This window comes from Heterodontus francisci, chromosome 18 (assembly GCF_036365525.1).
Source record: "Heterodontus francisci isolate sHetFra1 chromosome 18, sHetFra1.hap1, whole genome shotgun sequence".
In the NCBI taxonomy this organism is placed as follows: Eukaryota; Metazoa; Chordata; class Chondrichthyes; order Heterodontiformes; family Heterodontidae; genus Heterodontus; species Heterodontus francisci.
In genome coordinates, this window is record NC_090388.1 from 65,884,203 (window position 1) to 65,910,368 (window position 26,166).

Here is a 26,166-nt window from a genome sequence, read left to right on the forward strand (position 1 = left end):
TGTGTAAACATTAGCTGTCTTCCCCTCTGCTATTCAACATGCTTCCGACAGGGCTCGCAGTTCGGCTTGTTGGGCCGATGTCCCTGAAGGCAGGCATCCCACTTCCACAACTTCATGTAGGGTTGTAACTGCCCATCCTGCTTTCCGTGTACCGTTGTCAACAAAGGATGAGCCGTCTGTAAAAAGGATTAAATCTGGGTTGAGCAATGCTTCCTCTGCCGCTAGGGTTACCTCCTCTGTTTCTTCCATGATCTCCACACAATCATGCTCTTCTTCCTCCATCTCTCCAGGCCACGGGAGCATAGTTGCTGGATTTACCGGGCTGGCCCAGATGATGTGGAGATTGGGAGCCTCTAGGACTGTTGTCCATCGGGTCCATCTGGCTGCTGTCACTTGGGATACTCTGTTCATGGATATCAAAGTGTGGACTGTGTGCGGACACTTAACGGTTAACTTTTGATCAAACACCAGACCTGCAGTAGCCATTACTGCTTGACATGTAGCTTCCATAGCTCTTAAACAACTGCCCCATCCTAGGGCGACAGTGTCCAGTCTTTTTGAATAGTATCCAATAGGTCTCTGTTTGTCCCCGTGTTCCTGTGTCAGTATGGCAGTCATATATCCCTCTTTTTCATGTACAAACAGGGTAAACGATTTCCCGTTGTCGGGGATTCCCAGGGCTGGTGCTGAGCACAAAGCCCTCTTTAAGTTTTCGAAAGCTTCTTGTTGTTCTTTGGTTAGGGTAACTGATTCTTTAGAGGCCCGCTTTCCTTTCAAGGGATCGGTTAATGGTTGAGCCAGCTGTGTGTAGGAGTCGATCCAGTTTCTGTTGAAGTTACACAAACCCAAAAAGGACCTAAGCTCCTGGATAGTGGTGGGCAGTTTGGCAGCTCGAATGGCGGCGGTCCTGTCCTGGGTGAGTTCTCTCTTTCCTTCCGAAATCTTTTGTCCCAGGTACACGACCTCTCCTTCTGCTATCTGTGCTTTGTCGATACTGGCCTTGTGTCCTCTCTGATGAAGGTGGTCTAGCAGGGTACGCAGATCTTGTTCGTGCTGTTCTTCTGTCTCAGAGGCTAACAGGAGGTCGTCCACGTACTGGATGACCGTGGAGTACATTGAAGGTAACTCCCTCAAATGGTTTTGCAGGGCCATATGAAATACCATGGGGCTGTTGTGGAAACCCTGCGGCAGGCGAGTCCAGGTGTACTGTTGTTGTTGTACAGTAAAGGCGAACCACGGTTGGACTTCGGGTGCCAGTGGCACCGACCAAAATCCGTTGGCCATATCGATAACAGAGAACCATTCGTGTTCCGGCTTCAGGGCATTAAATACCGTAGAGGGGTCAGTTACCAGAGGGGCCTTTTGATCAATACACTGGTTAGCCTTTCTATAGTCGACAGTGGTCCCGTTTGGCTTCCGTACTGGCCACACAGGGCTGTTTGAGGTACTGTGTGTTTTAACCTCGCTCCTCTAGCTGTCTGATTACGGGTAGGATTCCTGCAATAGATGTTTGACTGATGGGCTATTGCTTAGTACAGGGCGGAGCGGATCCCGTAAACGTTGCCGGTTCCATCTGAAGTAGCCCACAATCGTTCTAATCCTGGGCCCATATTGGGTGCTCCCTCAGCTGCTCTTTCTTCAAACTTCTGATAGACCAAGTTACCTGGCCGCCTTCGAAATGCAACGAGGAGTTCAGCTGAGTGAGAACGTCCATACCGAGAAGGGCTTGGTCCACCGGACCTACCCAGACCAGTGTTATCAATTCGTGCGGACCAAGACTGATGCGTACGGGCTGGGTCCTCTTAATTACCAACCCATTGCCCCCAGCTCCGTGAGCTGTTTTAGTCTTACCATCCATCGGTAGGGAGTTTCCCGTATTGTTGAGGTAGACACATTAATTCGGCTCTGGTATCCAATAAGAAGTCAATGTCTTGGTCGCCCACCCTCGCAGTTACATACAATCCATCTTTTCTATTTTCTACTAACGCTAGGAGAGGCGCCGAAAGGGCGAGGGAGGGCTCCTCTAGTTTTTTGTCGCATCGATTAAGGAGGACACCTCCTTCTGTTGCTGGGGCGTCAACTGTTTGAACTTCTCAAAGAGGTCATTGGCATCAGTGGAGGGAGCTGGTTTGGGTGCCGGGTTGCGTCCTTGGCGTCCTCTGCCTCGTCCTCTTGCTCTACACATCTTAGCCCAATGGCCTTCCTTCCCGCAGTGGTAACAGGGGCCGGGTTGCCTAACTTGCTATTTGTCAGGCTCTTTCGGTACTGGATCCGTCTGCACGGCTCGAAGCTTGACTCCCATATCCCTGTCCAGCTGAGCGCATCTGTCAATTAACTCGGAGTATTTTACTCTTACTGCGTCCCACTCCGGTAGAGTGGCCTTCAGTATTTTAGACAGTTCTGGCTTTAGTCCATCAACAAAAGCGGATTTGAAGGGTCCAAAACTGGTGTTGTCAAGATCCTCTGGATTAGGGTCTACTATCCCTGAGTATTCCACCCAGGTGGACCTAAACCTTTCTTCATAATCCTGCACGTCCTCGGAGTTCTTCTGCTGACAGGCTGCAACTTTGCCCCAGTCCGTTTTTGCAGGACAAAACTCTCACAACCACTTGTTAATCGCAATCCATCCGGCGTCTAGTTGCTGACCATCTTCACCCAAAGCAATTTGGACCTCTCTCCTTTGCTTTCAGCTCGCTCGGCCGGGCACCATTACGGCTAGAATCTGTACCCCGTCCCATGGATGGAGATCATAAATTCCCTTCAATCGTTCCAGCTGCTCCCACGTTTTCAGACTCCCTTTCTTCGGGTCGGGCAATCTTGTGGACCATTTGTCGATTTTCTCAGGGGAAGCCGGGACGTGTGTCCAGTACGCGTTGTGCTCGGCCGTGGTGACCTCGTTACCGTCCACAGTCTTCTTTTCCGTCTTGACCTTAACGCGTTTCTGTTTAAGGGGAGCTAGTCACAGAAACGGTAACCCATCATCGTTGTCACTTTCTTCACTGGAAGACTCGGCTAGACCTGCTTCATGCAGTTGCATCTTCCGTAGTTCCGTTGGTAATGACTTCAAACTCGGATACAAGTTAGTTGGAAGTGGTCGATGGGGTTCACAGAGCTGTCCCAGTTCCTTTGGTTGGGTTGTCTGCTGGTCTTGTAGTTGTTTTTTAAGCTCTTTAATTTCAATCTGTAGCCTTTCCTTTTCAGATTGTTTTTCAGCCTCTAACTGTTCCAATTTATGTTTATCCTTTTTCAGTTGTTCGCAGACCGCCCTCAATTGATCCTTCGCACTCTTTAGGTCGCGATCACATTGGGCTTGTCGCATAATCTCATTGCGCTGCTGAATCTGGCCCATTACGGCTAGGGACCATTGGGTCCGTTCTTTATCCTTTAAATGGGTTGTTTTTCCCCAGACTCTCTTTATATCTTCCAGGGACCACTGTCCCGTGGAGGTGCCATATTTTTGCCCAATTTTGGTGTAAGCTTCAGCCAGATTAAACCGTTGCTCTACATATTCTTTCAACTGCCGAAGTATTTCATCTTTGGGAACGTCAGGTGGGGCCCGCCCACCTTTGATGGTAGTTGGTAACTGTTGTTTCCTTCATCTGTCATTTTATCCATTCATGTGGGGAAGTAGGTTTCGAGCCGTCAGGCTTTTCGCCAAATAGGTATTTCGTCAAATACCGCCAAGTTAGACATCTAGAAAGGGGGTCTCGAGCCGCACAAGAAAGGGTATTTCCGTCAAATACCGCCAAGTTCGGGATCGTGTGGCAGGGAACCGAAATTTAGACAACGACCAAGGACTTTTAACACAAAGAGAAGTCCTTACCTCTGGGGGCGCCGATAGGTCGGATGTCTGTGGCTTCTGTCTTTATCCTCCAGCGATCCTGCCGACTACGCCAAGTTGTTGGATCCCATTAGTTACACAAAGAGAGACGACGTCCGACTGTAGCTTTAAGAAACTTTATTGCTGTACTTCTTGGTTACATCATCAGCAAAGCAAACAACAACAACACCTGGGCTCTTCTCTCCTCTCCTCTCCTGCCCGAGCAGGGAAATCAAGCCTTTCTTATAGTTCTTCATACACATCAGTGACACCCCCTTTATGTTCCCAATTGGTTTACAAACTTTGCAGTTTCTTGGTGTCATGGCCTGATTGGGGTACTGCCTTGTCACCTTCTCCTCTGGTAGTTTCTCATCCACCCTATCTCCTTGGACTGTTAGGCTGATTGCTATACAATAGGCTACTCTGAAGCAGCTTGCAGCTGTCCTGTTAGTTTTTGCTTGTTTAGTTTAGTTTAGTTTAGAGATACAGCACTGAAACAGGCTCTTCGGCCCACCGAGTCTGTGCCGACCATCAACCACCCATTTATACTAATCCTACACTAATTCCATATTCCTACCACATCCCCACCTGTCCCTATATTTCCCTACCACCTACCTGTACTAGGGGCAATTTATAATGGCCAATTTACCTATCAACCTGCAAGTCTTTTGGCATGTGGGAGGAAACCGGAGCACCCGGAGGAAACCCACGCAGACACAGGGAGAACTTGCAAACTCCACACAGGCAGTACCCAGAATTGAACCCGGGTCGCTGGAGCTGTGAGGCTGCGGTGCTAACCACTGCGCCACTGTGCCGCCCCAGTTAGTCTACTTCTACTGATAAGCTGTCTGTGCAGCCCTGAAACTATGAAGTCAATTCTGATAAGCTGTCTCTGCAGCTCCAAGGTTAGTTTGTTAGTAGTACATGATTGATTAATTATTTCACCTTAAATGTCCCCATATTATTCTGTCCCCACATTCAGTATCTGAGGAGTTGAGAAAGGTACTGAAAACATTGCAATCATCAGAAAACTTTCCCATTTTTGATCTTTTGATGGAGGGAAGGTCATTGATGAAGCAGTTGAAGATGGTTGGACCTAGGACACTGCCTTGAGAAACTCCTGGAGTGATGTCCTGCGGCTGAGATGATTGGCTTCCAACAATCGCAACTATCTTTCTTTGTTCTAGTTATGATTCCAACTAGTGGAGAGTTTTCCTGCTGAATCCTATTGATTTCAATTTTACTCGGGCTCCTTGATGACATACGCGGTCAAATGCTGCCTTGATGTCAAGGGCAGTCACTCTCACCTCACCTCTTGAGTTGAGCTCTTTTGTCCATGTTTGGACCAAGGTTGTAATGAGTTCAGGAGCTGAGTGATCCTGGCGGAACCCAAACTGAGCGTCAGTGAGCAGGTTATTGCTGTGCAAGTGCCGCCTGATAGCACTGTTGATGACCCCTTCCATCACTTTACTGATGATCGAGAGTAGACTGATCGGGTGGTAATTGGCCGATTTGAATTTGTCCTGCCTTTTGTGGACAGGACATACCTGGGCAATTTTTCATGTCGGGTAGATGCCAGTATTGTAACCGGACTGAAACAACTTGGCTAGGGTGTGGCTAGTTCTGAAGCACAAATCTTCAGTATTACAGCTGGAATGTTGTCAGGGCCCAGAGCCTTTGCTGTATTCAGTACATTCCGCCATTTCTTTATACAACATGGAGTGAACTGAATTGTCTGAAGACGGACATCTGTGATGCTGGGGAACTCAGGAGGGGGGTGAGATGGATCATCCACGTGGCACTTCCGGCTGAAGATGGTTGCAAATTCTTCAGCCATGTCTATTGCACTGACATGCTGGGTCTTCCATAATTGAGGTTGGGGCTGTTTGTGGAGCCTCCTCCTCTGGTTCATTGTTTAATTGTCCACCATCATTCATGACTGGATGTGGCAGGACTGCAGAGCTTTGGTCTGATTAGTTGGTTGTGGCATCACTTGGCTCTGTCTATAGCATGCATCCTCTGCTGCCTGGCATTCATGTAGTGCTGTGTTGTAGGTTTAGGTTTACATTTAGGTTTACCTCTCATTTTTAGGTATGCTGGTGCTGCTCCTGGCATGCTGTCCTTCATTCCTCATTGAACAGGGATTGGTCCCCCGGCTTGATGGTAATGGTAGAGTGATGGATGTGCCAGGCTATGTGGTGATAGATTGTGGTTGAATACAATTCTGTTGCAGCTGATGGCCCACAGAACCTTATGGATGCCCAGTTTTGGGCTGCTAGATTTGTTCTGAACCTATCCCATTTAGCATGGTGGTAGTGCCACATAACATGATGGAGGATGTTCTCAGCATGAACAAGGGACTTTGTCTCCACAAGGGCTGTGTGGTAGTCACTCCTACCAATACTGCCAAGGACAGATGCACCTGTGATAGGTAGATTTGTGAGGACAAGGTCGGGCTGTTCCCAGGCATGGACTGTTACGACCGAGGTGGGAAGAGTGCATTGTCTTTTCTAGTTCCACTTCTCCACAGGTCACAAGCTATATTTAAATGTTTACCCAGTTATCGATGCGGTTAATCATATATTCTACTCTTTATTGCAAAATAAAATACATCAACCAGGTTTCTTTAATAAACAACAAAATTATCAGTTTATTATCAAACAAGACTTATCCAGTAACGAAGCAAAGCATTAACACACGGATTGAAATATGAAAGTTCCCTTTTTAAATTCCGTACACACAGGGCTGAATTTTAGGCTGCCCCAGTGTATTGGGTAGTGGCATGGGGGCAGCGTGTAATTGAGTGGGAGGCTCTGGGAGGTCTACCCGCCCTGCTCCTGCCTCTGGTCAATGGCGGTCAGGTGGGCGGGGTAGGGGGGGAACAGCCCGCCGGCCTGAGGCCAATCAAGACCCTTAAGTGGCCACTAAACGACCACTTAAGGGCCCTCACCTGCCTCTACGGGTATTTTACCAGTGGCAATGGGGCATGCTGGGAACGTGAAAGGCTGCACGGCGAAAGCTGCTGGCCTTTCCGTGCGCCGGGGACGGGCCATGGCAGTCGGGCACAGGGTGCCCGATTGAGGGCCACCCCTGCCTCCCAACCCACCCCCGGGATCCAAGACACCCCCCTCCCCCCAAACGACCACTCCAGCCTCACCAGAGAAGGACTGATCTCCCTGGTGAGGCATGCCCAACTTACCTTCGCTCCTGGTTCCATCTGGTTAGCTTGGCTGCAGTCCCAGCAGTGGCCACCACTCCCGGTGGCACTGCTGGAATTAAGAGCTGATGGCCTTTCCGTGCCCTGGGTGGGGGGGGGGTGCATGGCAGTCAGGCACAGGGTGCCTGATTGAGGCCCGCCCGCCTCCAACCCACCCCCAGGACCCAAGATGCCCCCCCCAAAGCGACCACTCCAGCCTCACCAAGGAATGATCGATCCCCCTGGTGAGGCTACCCCAACTTACCTGGACTCCTGGGTCCCTGGCATCAGCTGGGCTGCCGTCCCAGCAGTGGCCATCCCTCCCGGTGGCGCTGCTGGGACTAAGAGCTGCCGGCCCGCTGATTGGCCGGCAGCTCACTGAGGCGGGTCCTCCTCCCTCAAGCTGGTGGAAATCCCACTCGGGACAATTGAAGCACGGGGACCCATAAAATGTGGGACGGATCCCCAAGCTAGGCGGAAGGCATCCGCCTAAGATAAAATCCAGCCTACAGACTCACATGCACACTGGAAAAATACAGAAATTCTCTCTCTGCTGTTACAAAAAAAAAAGAAAAGGAAAAGAATACTTTGGCCAAATACTTGCTAATTCTTGATGAAAAAGGAGAAGATATGGAAGAAAATCAGTTGTGCCTTTTGGTCTGGCAACCAGGGATACGGAGACATGTTACTGGGATCTTTTCAGAAGCAATACATTCAGGAGATGGCGGGAAATCATCTGGTAGGCTTTCCAGGAGACGTGGCATCTGGAGCTTCAGCCAACACACATTTGAATCGAAATGTTTTTCCAAAGACAGGAGGAAAGAGGAGCTGACACACTATACTTCTCAGGGTCTCTTAGAGAGGCACAGACAAAATGAGCTGGGGTTTCTTTATTGATAGGATTAGAGTCCAGAACAAATAAAAATAATATTCCGACTGTGGGTTCTGGTAATTCAATTGTCTTCCAGATGAAATCATGTTCTTGACGTTTCTGGCTGGTACAAGTGCACTTGCAGCTGGTCCACCTGGTTCAGGGTTTTCTTGGAGACTGTGATGTAGGTGGCTTTCTCCCCTGGGGTCTCTGTCTGTAGCAATGGTAGACTTGGATGTTCCACAGTTGCAGACAGATTTCAAAACTTGCAATGTTGCATGGTGAGAGAGAGAGAGAGAAAGAGACAGCCCCACCGGGGTCTTGTACCGTTGCTTGTCTTCTGTGTGTAACAAGAAGTCCAAGTTCACACAGTCTGGGGAGTCTGTCACATAGTTCTCTCAGTATACTTCTTTACTTTACTAAGGTCCAAAGTCTAAGAATCCTAAATCTCTTTCAGGTCATACTGTTTCAATGTTTACCACCTGGAGGTATGTCTCCACTAGTGAATGCACCAAGATGGCTTTGAATGCCTTGCTAACGAGGGTGATACTAGATAATTTACTCAACTGTTCAAATCATTGTCCTGGATGGGAGCTTTTTAGACATGCATTTCCACTTCAATGTCTTGGAATGTGGGGTAGTTCAATGCAAATTGTAGTGGCCATCTTAGCTGCCAGTTTTTTTAAAAGTTGCGTGTAGGATTCCGACTTTCCTTTTTAAAAGTTTAATGTAGGTTTCCAACCAATGAATTAAAAAATCCTCATTCAATGTAACATGTTTTCCTGACAGTTCCAACAAATTTATGCTGATGGTTAAGCTCCGAACAAGCTTCCTCTCATCCCTTTTCATCTCACCCTATCAGTATATCCTTCTTTTCCTTTCTCTCTCATGCACTTATCTCAATTCCCCTTAAATGCATCTATACTATTTTCACCAACCACTCCATCACTGGATACCAAGAAGGAGGTGGGACTATGGCTTTATCTCCTTTTCTCATTACTAGGTTCATTGACCAGTTGAAATAACTAATTCACAACAAGCCAGGCATAAAAGCATGATCTTTACTGCTCAATGTGAGCAAGTAGTATTTACTCACTAATCTAGTGGAGAAGCTCCTTATCTCATTTCAACTGTGCGCCTCCCCTTCATCTAGAGCTTGCATCTACAATAGTTAGGACACAGACAAGGGAGATCCTATCCTGACTTGACATGCACTCACAAGTCTTCCAACTGTAGATACAAGATAATGATAAGGAGTTGGGACTCTTGCTGGTTTATCCTATTCCTAGCCCAGGTGCCATGCCTGCTGTTGTCTCAGCTGAGATGAAAAAAATCTCAGGACCTTCCTGGTCTGTATAGCTCCATATAACTTTAGGTGGCACATTTATACAGTGAGACACTGAGATGAATGGGAATCTCATCTTCAGAGGTGAATCAAATTAAGTAAAACCATCCAAAAATATATGTGAACAAGGATTTTAGCAGTAAATATCTAACGTAAAGGGGAAAGAAACAACATCCCAATACCTAATTATGGCTTGAAGGCATAAGAAGTATGTATTGATGTTTGGTCCATTTTGCTAAATATTTTAACTAATACTACTTTCTGGAATATGAAAATATCATGTTTAACTCCCCTTTCAAACAAACTCATGCTCATAAAGGTACCCTGGAATTAATATTCTTCCTCACATCAGAGACATCAAATCTCAATTGTTTTGATTTAAAAAGAAATGCAACCTATTTGATGTACCTCATTCAAAAAAAAATGACATTGCACCAGATGCTTTTCTGCACCTTGTTAGTCTGAGGATTTTCTCAATTTCCCTTCTGTCTCTTCTAAAGGTGTTGATTCCCTACTGGGCTTGACTGACCATATGGGAAATCAAGAGATTTCCTATATGCTCCGATGAATGGTCCCTCAGTGCTCCTGAGTGCCCTCTTTTCTACATGAGAATCCTGTATATTCCTGCACCTTTTTTGGGGAGCCAGTCCACTACTGCTGCCTACTGAAATGCAGTTCCATTGGCACTGGCATATTCTAGTACCTCACCCAAGTGGCATTCTTCCTGTTGAGGATTGGTGGTAAGCTATCCAGCCATAGAGGGCATCGCAACCAAGCCAATCCAATTTTTTTCTGACAGAAATGTTCATTTCCAGCAGGGGTTGTTGGTTAAGGAGTGGGGACTCTGGCTAATTTTCTCCTCTCTGACCCAGAGGCATTGAAACTAATTGTAGTGTTCCTGCTGCAATCAGTCAGCTCCGCATCAGAGTACGGGACCTTCCTGATCTATATGGCTCAACTAAAACTGTCACAATTAGCTGATAGGGGGTGCCGGGATAAGAAACTGGCTACAGCCATTTAAATGCACTTTACATCTGGCTCACTTTTTAAAACATAAATATAATTCCTGGCATTTGCTAAGTTTTGGATAACATGACTGACTGAAAGCATGACCCCGAGCTTCCGGTTGCTGGGCGGCACAGTGGCGCAGTGGTTAGCACCGCAGCCTCACAGCTCCAGGGACCCGGGTTCGATTCTGGGTACTGCCTGTGTGGAGTTTGCAAGTTCTCCCTGTGTCTGCGTGGGTTTTCTCCGGGTGCTCCGGTTTCCTCCCACAAGCCAAAAGACTTGCAGGTTGATAGGTAAATTGGCCATTATAAATTGTCACCAGTATAGGTAGGTGGTAGGGAAATATAAGGACAGGTGGGGATGTTTGGTAGGCATATGGGATTAGTGTAGGATTAGTATGAATGGGTGGTTGATGTTCGGCACAGACTCGGTGGGCCGAAGGGCCTGTTTCAGTGCTGTATCTCTAATCTAATCTAAAAAAAAAATCTAATCTAATCCCCCCCGCACTCTGCTCTCATGCCCACATCTCTGTCCTGGGATTGCTGCAGTGTTCCAGTAAACATCAACGCAAGCTCGAGCAATGGCATCTCATTTACCAATTAGGCACCGCTACAGCCTGCCGGACTGAACATTGAGTTCAATAATTTCAGAGCATGACAGTCCCCCCCCCCCCACTTTTAGTTTTAGTTATTTTTTCTTTTTTTATTTATTTTTTATTTGTTTATTTTATTTCAGTTTATTTAGTTTGTTTCTACTGTGCCTACCCACTTTTTTTTCATGTTTGGGCTTGGGTCCAGGCTGTTTATTTTTCTGTCAATTAACACCCTCTCAGCACAAAAGCTTTGTCTTTCACCACACCGTTAACATACTGTTTGCCTTTGCTCCATGACCTTCCGGTCAGTTATTCTCTGTGACCTTGTCCTATCAACACCTTGCCCTTTATTATTTCTTGCCCCGCTCCTGCTTTACTTGCTTAAAACCTATTACATTTGTAATATTTGCCAGTTCTGATGAAGGGTCACTGACCTGAAATGTTAACTCTGCTTCTCTCTCCACAGATGCTGCCGGACCTGCTGAGTATTTCCAGCATTTCTTGTTTTTATTTCAGATTTCCAGCATCTGCAGTATTTTGCTTTTATTGAAATACACAGTAGTGCTCCCCAGTTTTCCGTACTCAGACCACTGCTGTTTTTCATATATATTAATGACTTGAACTTGGGGTACAGGGGACAATTTTTAAATTTGCAGATTACACAAAACTTGAAAATGTAGGACGAGTGAGGATGATAGTAATAGACTTCAAAAGCCCATAGACAATATAAGCGGACACATGGCAGATAAAATTCAACGCAGAAAAGTGTAAGGTGGTACATATTGGTAGGAAGAATGAGAGACAATAAAAGCCAAATGGTACAATTTTGAAAGGGTGTGTAAGAACTGGGGGTGTTTCTACACAAATCTTCAAAGTGGCAGGATAGGTCAACAAAGCAGTAATGAATCATATGGGATCCTGGACCTTATAAATGGAGGTATAGAGTATAAAATCTTGGAAGTTATGCTAACCCTATATAGAATTCTAGATCAGCCCCAGCTGAAGTATTGCATCCAATTCCGGGCACCACACTTTAGGAAGGACGTGAAGGCTTTGGAGAGGATACAGAAGAAACTTACTAGAATGGTTCCAGGAATTAGAGATTGCAGTTATGTGGATAGAGTAGAGAAGCTGGGGTTGTTCTCCTTAGAGCACAGAAGGCTAAGAGGAGCTTTGATAAAGGTGGTTAAAATAATGAAGCATTTAGATAGAATAAATAAAGGGAAACTGTTTCCCATGGCTGAAGGGCCAATAACCAGAGGACACAGGTTTAAAGTGCTTGGCAAAAGAACGAGAGGCGACATGAGGAAAAACATTTTCATGCAAGGAGTGGTTGGAATTTGGAAAGCTCTGCCAGATAGGGTGTGGATACAGATTCAATAGTAGCCTTCCAATGGGAATTGGATAAATAATTGAGGGAGAGAAAGTGGGGGAGTGGGACTAACTGGATTGGTCTTTGAAAAGGCCAGTGCAGACTCGATGGGTTGCATGGGCTCCTTCTGTGCTGAAGTATTCTATGGTTCTTTGATTCTACGTAGAGGTCAGTAACTGGGATACTTGAATTTAGAAGGAAAAACTTGCAATTATGTAGAACCTTTTGTGACCTCAGGACATCCCAAAGTACTTACAGTCAATAAAGTACTTTTGAAGTGTAGTCACTGTTGTAAAGTAGGAAATGCGCCATCCAATTTGCACACAGCAAACTCCCACAGACAACAATGAGATAAGTGACCAGATAATGTGTTTTAGTAATGTTAATTGAGTGCTAAGTCTTGGCCAGGACACGAAGGAGAACTCCTGTGCTTTTCTTTGAATAGTGGTGTGAGGGGCTACATTACAATTTTTGTCCTACATGGAAGGCCAGTGAGCAAATTTCAGAAAGATAAAGGCATTAGAAATTTATCTTACTATTAGTCAAAACAACAAAAAATGTGCAAATTTGGGAACAAGCTTTAAATGAGAAGACTAATTTAACTTACTTTCTCATCACTATGTTGAACACTGATTTAGTGAGCTAGCTGGCATTGATTTTGCTTGCACAAATAGTCAATGTCTGCCCGCACACTTGCGGCTAGCAACTAGAAACTTCAACAGCCGCAAATGTTTTTACACAGTTTCTGGTAAAGCTGCTGTTATGTTATCATAGACAGTGTCTTGTAACTGAAGTTTCCGCTAGCCCTCCCCCTCCTGGTGCCGCCACTTGAGAGCTCGGCCTGTTTGTTGATGGATGTGATGTAGGGGCTGAAGGCGTTACTTTGTTGCTAGGCAAGACAGAGTCACGTGACGGCCCACGCAGCACTGTTTCCATGGGAACTGATAAACGTTACACTGTCCGCCTGCTGCAGCTGTTCCCTGGCACTGCTTCCCTCCTCTCCCCAGCGCTCTGCAAACTTTTTCATCTCCCACAAAGCGTTGCCTGTCTGCTGTTATTAGACCATCAGCCACTACTTAGGCACTGCCACTCCAACACTAGTTACACAGGATTGGCAGGCTGGAATCTGGCCCACGGGCCATATGTTGGACAACCCTATTGTACATTTACCTGAAGGGGCAGACGTGGCCTTGGTTTAACACTTCATGGAAAAGACGGCACCTCTGACAGTGTAGTGCTCCCTCAGCACTGCAATGGGATTGTCAGCCCAGATTATGTGCTCAAATCCCTGGAGTGGTGCATCTTTCTGGCTGGCATGGAAAGTTGAAATGTAAAGAAATGGAGAAATTATATCATTTCTTTGTGTTTTCTATATTGCATATATTACATTGCCCACTTATTTACTTTTCATTGTGTGGTTTTTTATTTTTGCATTTCTTATACCTTTGCTTTCGATTTATGTTGCGTCTCTTTATTCAATACTCTCACTCTCAGTTTATCGTGCCAGGGACTTGACCTAAAGCGGTTGATATTTGGATACGTCCCTCCTCCTATTACAACGTTGTTGGGCAGCTGATGTGACGCTCCACTGCCGCTTGACTGTCATATGATCGCTGGCTGCGGAGCTGGAGAGAAGACAGAGCAAGAAAAGCTGAAGGCAAGTGGAAGAGAGATTCAGGGAAGAAGAGCAGCAGGAAGTGGAGCTGAAGCTGGAGCTGGGAAGATGAGCATGTTGGTACTGATTAATAAGCTGCTGGACTGGTTCAAGTCGCTGTTCTGGAAGGAGGAGATGGAGCTGACCCTGGTCGGGCTGCAGTACTCGGGCAAGACGACGTTTGTGAATGTGATAGCGGTACAGTGATCCATTAACCAATGCCTCTGCTTCATTGTATGTTTATTAATTACTATCATTCACCGCTTGTCACCCCTGACAACCTGGAGGGGAAGCAGGCCCTGACTCCAGGGCACAGCCTCTCTCTTTTCACCTCCCCCACCCCTTGTCATTGAAACTTCACTTTGTTGAAATGGAAAACCCACTTACAACCTGCCCCTTTTCTGGATGGGGTGCCCAGGACTGGCTTGTCTCTCTGCGGCCTTGCAGGGTTTGGTACCTGTTCAGGCGTCTGTGAGGAGGAGCCCAGCTCCCTTGAATCACATTTGCTCCCAGTAAATCTCTCCCAGGCTTATTATCATTTCCTGTCAATGATTACATTTTATAGCTGGGTCCTTTGTTGCCTTTAAGAATATATTTACAGCTTTTAGTATATTTAAATACGTATATCTGTGTCACTTGTCCTGCACCCTGCTCCACAAATGTGATGGGCATAATTTTGTTTGTGTGTATGTGTGTTTTTGTTTGTATGTATGTATATATACAGACACACACACACACATGGTGCTGTCATGTGTAGTCCAGCTGAGCCTGGTCACCTGGTGTTGCACAAGCCCTTCCCCAGGAACTAAGAAACCATGAATCATCCAGATCATGTATAATGCATTAGGAGCATCACTGATGATTTTCAGTTATAAATTCTGCAGTGGGATGATACATTAGAAACTAATATTTGTATTCTCTTCCCTTTCAACATTTATAATTACATATTCTGATCTTAAAGTAATTAAGTTTAATATTGATAATCTACAATTTCCCTTTAACTGAATGAGCAGTAAAAGACCATCCCAGCTTCCAAACAAACATAAAGGGATTTCTGTGGATCTTGGTAGAAATTAAGCTGGATGCGAAGGCAAGAATAAATAACATTTCTTTGGTGGAAACGTTAAGTAAAAGTTTTTAGTTTAGTACAAAATTCCTCATCATGTGCTGTATGATTCAACAAAATTCATTGCCATTTACCAAGCAGGTTAAGGTTATGAGAAAGCTGAGCTCTGTGTACTAAGTGTATACTGTAATTGGATAAAGTAATTACAGCAATACAGTGAAACCCAGTATATCATGTCTTTGAAAATGCACAGAAATCCATATTTGCTGGAGATGTAACTTTTATATTTTTAGAATACACTATACTGTAATTCTGCGTTAGAACATTGCACATATATTTTATAAGAATATAAAATCTGGTTTGGGATTGTATCCTTTAAGTTGCTTCCCCTCAATATAAATGATGCATGAATTCATCTTCCAGTCTTGCTAAGAGGAATGGTCATAAGACCTAAAACATTAATCCTACCATCCTCACTCTCAGACCTGACCTCTAAACGTTCCCAGCATTTTCAGTTTTTATTCCAAAAAATTATTGCCTGTTCTGTTTCCTTTGAGTAGACTAGATCTCTGCTTTTTGCCTTACCTCTCCTGAGGATGCTGACTCATTATCCAAAAAAAAATAACTGACTATCTGGTTATTATCCCATTCTTATGTGACTGTAGCAATAGGGGGAGTTGGATTATTATTTGAAAAGAATGAATGTGCAGGGTTATGGCGAGAAGGTGGGGGAGTGGCACTAGGTAAATTGCTCCTTCAGAGGGCCAGCACATACATGATGGGTTGAATGGCCTCCTTTTATGCTGTAACCATTCTATGATTCTATCTCTCATCCTTCTCAACCTGTGTGCAGCCTTTGACACAGTTGATCACACCATTCTCCTCCAATGCCTCTCTTTCATTCAATTGGGTGGGACTGCTCTGGCCTGGTTCCATTGCTAATTATCCAGTCGTTCTCAGAGAATCACCTGCACTGATTTCTCTTCGCTCTGCTGCACTGCTACCTCTAGGATCCTCCAAGGAGCTATCCTTGACCCCCTCCCATTTCTCATTTACATGCTGCCCTCAGCAATATCATCCAAAAACATGTCTGGTTCCATATCCACGCTGGAGGCACCCAGCTCTTCATCAGTACCACCTCTCCCGACTCCTATACTGCCTCTGATATGTCATGTTGCTTGCCTGACGTTCAGTATTGAATGAGCAGAAATTTCCTCCAACTAAATATCGGCAAAACAAAAGCCGCTTTATTTTGTCCGCAACACAAACCATAGCCATTGACTCCATCCCTCTCCCTTTCTACTATCCGAGGCTGAACCAGGTCGTTTGTATCCTTGACGTCCTATTTGACCCTGAGCTGAGCTTCCAATCCCATATCCATAGCAAGACCTCCTACTTTCACCTCTAACATCGTTTGCCTCCACCCCTTCCTCAACTCGTCTGCTGCTGAAATCCTCAGCCATGCTTTGTTACCTCTGGACTCGACTACGAGCGTGCTCTCCTGCCAGGCACCCCCCACAAGCCCAACCTTTCAGCCAGTGTAATCTTGAGGTCATTCCAAAATGCTGCTGCCAGTATCCCAACTCCCACCAAGTTGCGTTCATCCATTATGTCTATGCCCTCTGACCTACATTCGCTCCTGGTTAAGCAGCACTTCAATTTTTAAAATTCTAAACCTTTGTTTTCAGATCCCTCCATGGGCTTTCTATCTCTATAGCCTCCAGCTCTACAACCCTCCAAGATCCATGCACTCCTCCATTTCTGGCCTCGTGTGCATCCCTGATTTCAATCTCTCCATCATTGGCAATTGTGCCTATGGCTGCCTTGGTCCTAAACTCTAGAATTCTCTTCCTAAACCTCTCTACCTCTCCTTAAGATGCTCCTTAAAACCTGCCTCTTTGATCAACCTTTGATCATCTGCCCTAATGCCTCCTTGTGTGGCTTGGTGTTGAATTTGTTTTTAGCATTCCTGTGAAACACCATGGGATGTTTTAGAATGCCAAAAGTGCTATGTAAATATAAATTGTTGCTGTTTGTGGAACTTTGTGCCTAAATTAGCTGTTGCATTTCTTACATTACACCAGTAACTGCAGTTCAGAGGTATTTAATTGACTATAAAGCTATTTTGGACATACTGAGGTTATGAAAGGCACTATATAAATGCAAGTTTTTTTTTCCTTCATAACTGGAGTTTGGTGTCTCGGACATTAGCAGTACCTTGTCCCAATTGACTATTCCTCATTTGTGATTTAAACAATGACTGCTAAGGTGCACTTTAATCATGGAGGTGATTCCAGTGAAGTCCATTTTGTTCTTTTCTAACTTCTGTTCATCAGGCCTTTCCTAGCCCAGGGATCCGGAGGCTGTTTATAGTGCTCCAATTGTTGACTGGCTAAGATTAAGGAACACGGCAGAACCAAGGAATGAAACTTGGAATCTTTCAAGCATGTTTGGTTCTATGCCACACTGGATTGTGTCTTTATACACTGACGGAGCTCAGAAATGACCCTCTAAAACTTCACTACTCTAGAGGTTTTTGTGAGATTATTTCACAAACAATTAAGAAGCTAAGAGAGTCCACCTTTCTAGTGTCCTTTGATTACATAGACAGGGAACATTTTGCAGTAGAGGTCAGCATTTTGCTCCCTGATTCGTTCCTTGAAGTCAGCAGCATGAAAATTGCCTTTTAGTGAAAATGAAAATTTCATAAGAAATAACAGAGGAAAAGAAAAGAGTGGGTGCCTCCGCTCAGCCCCTGCACACTGAATTGGAAACCCATTTGGTGATAACAGCAGAAAATGAAGCACCCTGAAAATGTGTCTTTGCCAATCCAGCATAATTGTTCTATGGCAAATCGGGCTTTTTTTTCTTCCTTCGTTCACACATGTGAGGCTGCAATGCAAATAGCAGTAACTCTGGAGTGCTTCATTTTTACTTTTAATTTCCTTTCCTGAAGCTAATGGTACGATTTAATCAATCTGCAGTCACCTCCTTGCATGCAAAATAAATCCTCCTGCCAAAGGCGATCTTAAGTTAGCAAGCTAATTTTTTTCTGCCTATTATATACCATAAATGGTGTATCATCAGGGTAAATATGATCCCCTCCAGTTTTGCAGTGGCATTTGATGTCCTGAGCAAAGCCTTGAAATGTTAATGGCTTGTGCCTCTTAGCACTCTATTTGTATTCTTTCTTACTTAGCATACTCATTAGCAGATTGTGTCTTCCCTTTTATCTAAAGTATGTTACCTAATATTGATTGAAATGATTAATTCTAACCATGCTGCCTGTGAAACATTGAAAACAAATCTGTGGAAAAAGAATCACCAGACTTGGTTTTTAAAAGCCTTATTTGGAATCTAATTGGCTTTGTTTGTATTAGAAAGTTAATTTTGTAGTTCAGGCTAATTCTTTGTTTGTCATTTCCATTTTGTATTGATCATTGTTGCCACAGTGACTGTTCCACTGCTGTTCTTGGGGTTTCAGGTCACTGCGACTTGAGCACATCATCCAGACTGATATTTCAGTGTAGTACTGAGGAAGGACTGCATGATTTGGGGTACCTTTTTCAAGTGAGATGTTAATCCGAGGCTGCGCCTACTTGCTTGGTATCCCATTACACTGAAGAAGAGCAGGAAGTTTGGGTATCATGGCCAGCATTCCTGTGTCAGCTGGTGTCACCAAAAATACATTTGTTTTTTGTTTATAGAACATTGCCAAATGCAGATTGGCTGCTGTGCTAAATAAATGCAAGATTGGCTTCTGCTTTTCCTGACTGAGTACTTTGCTTCTTCCTGCTTGAATGGTTGGCTGTGAATCCATTCACTTGGACAAGATTGATGACCATGTACATCTATCCCTAGTCAAACGTTGTTAAATTATCATGAAATATGGCTGGGTAAGTCATTACATGACTTTAGTCTGACTCCTAAACCTTGAAATTTAACTTGAAGAAAGTGTGGGTCTGTGATAGGTTGGCTACAGCTGCAGGGGAAAAAAAATCATTGGACCACTTCTGGTTTTAGAGCAATATTTGGTAATTTAGTCAGTTGACAAGAAAGACCTGTGTTGGGCACTGTAGAGCGTTGGCATGGTTGAGATATATTCCAAAAAAAAAGTTTGTCCGAAATGCTTAGTAGGAAATCAAAGGGGCTCCCCTTAATCTATGCTGTCAAGGACAACTGCATCTTGTATGTCATCTTAAAAGGTCAAACTGCCCAGTTCCTTTTGCTAGTAGCTGTGCTTTTTTAAATAGTTTTTTTCCTCTCATTTGCACTTCATTCTGATTTGTTCTGTATGGGCCTTGCATGATCTCTTGTAACCAATTCTGAATGTAGCAGTCTAGCTCTAGTCTAGTCTAGCTATTCTGACTCTTCACAGATAATATCCAACATGATGTTGTTTTCTTCAACATTTCTCAAAATAAGACTTTGATAAGACTGGAATCCCTCAAATGCCGGCTACTTGTTGGGCAAGGCTCATTTTGGTTTTCTTTTGTGGATTCCCCCCCACCCCCCCCCCCCCAATTCTATTATACCCTTTGTGTCATTTTTTTTACCCACTTTCCCTATTGATTTTTCACAACACTATTTCAGATTTGGTTTACCTCTTAATATTTTAATTTAAATAAAACACCGTGCAATTTGTAATTTTGACTAGACCTAACAATTCTAGCCATGTCTATTTTTATTTAGTCGGATTGCTGTTGTGCAGATTAAGTTTAATTTACACCAGTAGTCAATGATCTGAGAACTATAGGTACATAATTGGTTCCATCCAGGCAGTATGTAATTTTTATTGCCTGGCCATCAATTGAATGTTCACAGCTAGGAAACAGCTCTCTGGATGCATACTTATACACATGCGCAGAGCTCTGATCCTATCATGCACCTTCAAAGTATTTGCAACAATTCTAAGTTTATAATTGTCCATGCAGTCTAGTGATATTCTTCTCAGACCACTTTCTAAACCTGATTGGGCAGCCCATTTGGATCCTTCGTCATGCAGTGTGAGATTGTCTTCTCCTGGACTCTCATTCCTCTGGAGCTAGTTGAGGACCCAACTCAGCATAAGAGCATAAGAACTAGGAGCAGGCAATTCAACCCCTTGAGCCTGCTCCGCCATTCAATACGATCATGGCTGATTTCATCTTGGCCTCAACTCCGCTTTCCTGCTCATTCTCCACAACCCTTCAACCCATTTCTAATCAAAAATCTATCTCCTCAAATTTGCCCAATGGCCCGGCATCCATCGCACTCTGGGGTAGTGAATTCCACAGATTCCTGACGCTTTGAGAGAAGTAATTTCTCCTCATCTCTTTTAAATTTGCTACCCCATATCCTAAAACTATGACCTCTCGTTCTAGATTGCCTCACAAGAGGAAACATCCTCTCTGTCGACTTTGTCAAAGCCCTTAGTCATCTTATATACCTCAATTAGATCGCCTCTCATTCTTCTAAACTCCAGAGAGTAAAGGCCTAAACCGCTTGATCCCTCTTCATAAGACAAGCCCCCCATCTCTGGAATCAATCTAATGAACCTCCTCTGAACTGCCTCCAATGCAACTACATCCTTTCTCAAGTAAGGGGACCAAAACTGTACGCAATACTCCAGGTGCGGTCTCACCAATGCCTTGTACAGTTGCAGCAATACTTCCCTACTTTTATACTCTATTCCTTTAGCAATAAATGTCAAATTTCCATTTGCCTTCCTTATCACCTGCTGCACCTGCAAACTAGTTTTCTGCGATTCATGCATGAGGACACCCAGATCTCTCTGCACTGAAGCACTCTGAAGTTTCTCTCCATTTAGATAATTTGCCTTTCTATTCTTCTGACCAAAATGGATAACCTCACACTTATCCACATTAAAATCCAGCTGCCAAATTTTGGCCCATATTTCTAACCTATCCATATCCATTTGTAGAATTCTTATTTCTTTATTGCAACTTAGTGTCCCACCTATTTAAGTGTCATCTGCAAATTTGGGTATAGTACCTTCTATCCCTGCATCCAAGTCATTTATATAGATTGTAAATAGTTGGGGCCCGAGGACCGAACCCTGTGGCACCCCACCAGTTACATCTTGCCAACCAGAAAAAGACCCATTTATCCCGACTCTCTGTTTTCTGTTGGTTAGCCAATCCTCTATCCAAGCTAATAAATTACCCTTAACCCGATGCGAACTTACCTTGTGTATTAACCTTTTGTGCGGCACCTTATCAAATGCCTTCTGGAAGTCCAGATAAACTGCATCTACAGGATCCCCATTATCCACTTTGCTTGTTACAGCTTTGAAGAACTCTAGCAAATTAGTCAAACATGATTTACCCTTCATAAAACCATGCTGACTCTGATGGATTGCATTATGTTTTTCTAACTGTCCTACTATTACTTCCTTAATAATGGATTCTAACAATTTCTCAATGACAGATGTTAAACTAACTGGTCTGTAGTTTCCTACTTTCTGCCTCCCCTCCCTTTTTGAATAAGGGTTTTACATTAGCTTTTTTCCAATCCACTGGAACCTTTCCCCATATCCAGAGAATTTTGGAATATTATAACCAATGGACCCACTATCTGCCACTTCCTTCAAGTCCATAGGATGTAGGCCATCAGGCCCTGGGGACTTGTCTGCCTTCAATCCCAAAAGTTTGCTCAGTACTTTTACCCTAGTGATGATTGTTCTAAGTTCCTCCCTTTCTATAACCTCTGCTTTACCTGGTAATATTGGGATAGTACTAGTGTCCTCCGCTGTGAAAACTGAAGCAAAATGCTGATTTAGTGTCTCTCCAATTTCTGTGTCCCCTTCTATTAACTCCCCAGTCTCATCCTCCAATGGACTAACATTCACTTTAGCTACTCTCTTCCCTTATATATACTTATAGAAGCTTTTGCTATCCTGATAACTGATTCTTTAATTTAACTGATTCGCAAAAGGAATGACAAAATTCACAAAGAAGTATTAACATTATGTTGTGCTGATGGACAGAAAGTTTGATGAATCGAAACTAGGATTTCAATCATTGATGAAAAGGCCATACTCAAGGAAAAATTTAATTGGGGATAAAACAGCAAAATACAAACCTTCTAGAACCATCATTTGTTGTGGATTAGTGGATCTAAGTAATTCAAAAATTATTTGCTTTACATGAGAAAGGAGAATCTAATACAATTGTTTATAAGCTAAGTTAATTTGGAATACCTGCTTCTTTGAGTGCATTTATGGGATCCCTTTAGTCCTGATTTTTATTGTATGGAAAATATAAAGCTGTCAGTGAGTGCCATAATGTAGGAAGTTAAATGCTTTGCCCCATGTACCTTATATGACAGAACCAGTGTTGTGCACAGTGCTGCAATCTGTGGAACTAAATTACCAGGTTGTTTTCCAGTTTGTTTTACCCTGACATCTCTTCTGTCAATTTTCGCTCCTCCCTAACAGCACTTATTTCTTCAGAAGTAAGGTTCAATGAGTAATAGGCATCCTCCGATTGCTTGCCCAAGTTCCTATTGTTCATGTGTGAGTCTTGCCAGTGCGTGTGGCAAATAGTCCAACTGTGGAAGACATACCAAGACTGTTGATTGTGGGATGTTCCTGGTTTGTATGGCTTGGAGAAGGAGACTTTGCCTCTGAGTATCAGGATAGTGAGAAAGGTGGAGTTTTTAATGGTTTCCGATTGTCATTTAAGGTTCTGTTAAAGTCTGATAATGCTTAACACAGAACAACAGCACCACCTTACATTTGTATAGTTCCCCTTGGGTAAAGAGGCGATGAGTGCTAGTGAGCAGGAGGAAAACAGGGAAGAGGGAGATCGAAGAGACCGCGTTGAAGGAGGAGGGTAGCAAGATGGAGATATTGAGGGTAAGACTGAGTGGTGGAGGAATGGGAAGTAAGGTGGTGTGGGAAGAGATGTATAGCTGGAGGAGATCATGGAGCTAAGGGCAAGTGCATGCAGGGATTGAAGGGAAGGATATGGATCTTAATTAGTGCTCTAGGGCACAATGAGTCAGAGATACGAGGCACAACTGGGTGTGATGGGAATTCAGGCGTTAATGGAGGTGAGAGCCTGATTTGCAGCATTCTGGATGAAACTGTAATTCCTGGAGGGAGGGTGGCAAGGAGAATATTTGAAGAACTCAGCCTTTTTGAGATAAAGACTTGCATTAAGATCTTGGTGGCAAAGGTGGGTAGACTATTAACAGGTGAATGAAATTGATTCTAGTAGCTGAGCTTTAGAGATGAGTGATACACCAAGGATCTGCATCTCTCGGCTTAGTCTGAAACTACATGGGCTTGAGGCCAGAGGCACATAGGAGTCAAAGAGGATGGCATTGGTTTTGTTGATACTTAGCTGGAGGAATTGGTGGATAAGCAGATCAAGAGAATGTCAACAGTTTGTTGGATTGAGGTGCCAGTTTGAGTGTTGATGGGCGTATATGTAAAAACTGCACTATCTTCCTGGACGATGTTGCCTGTCTGTGGCATGTACATGAAGAGGGAGCCAGGGATGGTGCCTGGGTTGCACTGGGAGTGACTGTGAGTCAAGGAGGAGAAGCTAGAGAAAGCATTTAGCTGTTGGGCTCAGAAGTAGTACTCTCACCTCTGGGTCAGAAGGTTGAAGGTTCAAATCTTGCTCTGAGGTCTTGAGCACGTAATCTAAGCTGATATATTAGTGTAGTCCTGAGGGAGTGATGCACTGCCTGAGGTGCCATCTTTCAGATGAGATATTCAATGGTGGCCCCGCCTCCCCCCTCAGGTGAATGCAAAAGATCCCATGGCAGTATTTGAAGCAGAGCAGGGGAGTTCTCCCAGGTTTTCTGGCCCGTATTTAGCCCTCAACCAACATCTGTGGAACTGATTATCTGGCCATACTTTCTGGGAATGTGAGCACAGGGAATGGATAGACGGCGGGGGGGGGGGAGGTGGCGGAGGGGGTGGTGGGGGTTTGTGGGGAGAGAAAGGAGGTTGGAAAGATTAACTCCAGGGGAGTTTTCAACAATGGAAAACAATGCAAAAAGGGGATGAGGTTATCTGCTGAGGCAGACACACCAGCGAGAGCTGAGGTGGATGTGGTGAAAGGTGCCAAGGATGAGGCAAAAGGAAGCCATATGCCTGCCCAGGAGCGATGAGAGCCTGAGGTGGTAGAGGGAAAGGAGAGATCATTGAGGGAGTCATAGGTCTGGCAGTGTGTTGGCCACAAGTAGTTTGTTAGGGGTGGGGGATTATGACATTGAGACATTGGGGGGTGGAGGTGGGGAAATGGGGAGAAACAGAAGAACATGGCTCCAGCACAACTGCCAGATGTTTGAGAGAAGATGATTAGAATCTTGATCCAATTTGTTAGTGCAAAATTTAATGAAATAAAGATTGCTAACAATTTGTGAATCCACATTACATGCATATACTGAACATTAACCACTTTACATTAGAGGTTGAAGTTCAAACAAATATGCATGGAAACAGCTAGTGTAATTCCTAGCGACGCGTCTAATATGTCAAGCTTAAAGAACAAACTTTTGAAATTGTTGAAATGAAACATTGCAGCTGACTTCACAGTGTAGTTCCCTTTTTTAAAAATCAAACTGCATTTAACCATGAAAATAGCTACAGGCAAGAAACTGTTCTCAAATGTGTACAGCTCATTATGTTCATTTGCTCATTTTAGTTTGTTACCCTAGTGTTTTAGTTTTACTTTGTTTCGAATCTTTACCTCCTCCCCTGAGGATAGGTTCTCATCCTAGAGTGCAGTTCTGGTCACTACACTGTAGGAAGGATGTGAGGGTCCTTGAGAGGGTGCAGAGGAAATTTACCATAATGATTCCAGGGATGGAGGATTTTATTTAGAAGTTTAGGTTGGATAAACTGGGGTTGTTCTCCTTAGAGCAAAGGGGATTGAGGGGAAATTTAATAGAAGTGTACAAGATTATGACAGGCTTAGATAAGTTACACAAGGAAAATCTGTTCCCATTAACTAATGGCCCAAGGACTAGGGAACACAGATTGAAAGTTTTGGGCAAGAGATGCAGGGAGAATATGAGGAAGAACTTTTTTTCTGCAGCGGGTGTTAATGACCTGGAACTTGCTGCCCAGAAGGGTGGTGGAAGTGGAGACAATCAAAGATTTCAAAAGGAAATTGGACGGCCACTTGAAATAGACTTGCAGGGCTACGGGGATCGAGTGGGGGAGTGGGACTGACTGAATAGCTCCATGGAGAGCTGGCATGGCTTGATGGGCCGAATGGCCGCCTCCTGTGCCATAAATGACTCCTGCTCTCAGCACTGGCAACCCTCCAGTACATTGCTCATGAGGGTCATTATTTTCTTTGTGAGCCGAGAGTGTCAGTGCATTTGTTTACTGTTCTGGAGCAAACTCTTTTGATTTTGGTTTGCTTTATAGTATTAATTTTCATTCCATGACTGGAACCCCCTTCTGTTGCTTCTAAGCAACTATCACTGCCTCATTGCAGCATCAGATTTGGTTTCAGAAGGGTCATTTGTCTAATGCTTGTGATATAGGGACTGTGATTGATTTTTTTTGTATCTGGCACTTTCCATACCTCATGAATGTGGAGGTTAATGGCTCAGTGTAGGAGCAGTTGATGGATATGCTGAGTGGATATGATATACTTGCAGGATACAGTGAACTACTCTTGTACATAGTGGGTTAGAGCAGACAAAGCTACTTCTAAACCATAACCGGTTCTGCTTCAGGTAGTTCAATTATCAAATTTCCCTGTATGTGGCGTTTAATAGTTCTTGTGCTGGATTTCTTGTAAAAATGCAAGTATAAGCTGTAGAACTGAAATTTGACGTGGCTATCAGTATATTTGTGGTAGAAGGACATTATGGCCCTGAGTTTCTGCATGATTTCCCCCCGATATCAGCTTTTTGGACAGAATTGAGTGAAATAATTTTAAAGATTGCAGAATCTTAGGCCGAAATTGCACCCGTAACCAGATAATGTTGGAGTATCTGTGACTGTTACAACCAGGTGAAAAAGGTGTCTTGGGGTCTTTTGCTGTCTTAATCTGGTCTTATTATAACAGGGTTTAATTTTTAAACACACTGTGTTTTGAGCTCCCCCTTTGTGAATCCTTGCTCACAGCTTTCCAATTATAAGGCAAAAAAATGAACATAAACAGGCTTCCTTAGGTTTAAAGAAAGAAAGTGAAATTTATTAAACCTTAAACTCTAATACGGTTCACGCCTATGGATATGCGATGTGCCCAAGCTAGCATGCACATGT

General features: G+C 44.1%; 1 protein-coding gene across 1 annotated transcript in view; it reads left to right on the plus strand.

Annotated features, from left to right (window-relative positions):
• Nucleotides 1-13,762: 13,762 nt before the first annotated feature.
• The window catches only part of LOC137379694 (ADP-ribosylation factor-like protein 8B-A), a 116,685-nt gene continuing 104,281 nt past the window's right edge, over nucleotides 13,763-26,166 (plus strand). The window contains exon 1 of the mRNA XM_068050909.1: nucleotides 13,763-14,056. Coding sequence (XP_067907010.1) covers nucleotides 13,811-14,056 — 246 coding nt within the window. The 5' untranslated portion in view covers nucleotides 13,763-13,810. The remainder of the gene's footprint in view (nucleotides 14,057-26,166) is intronic.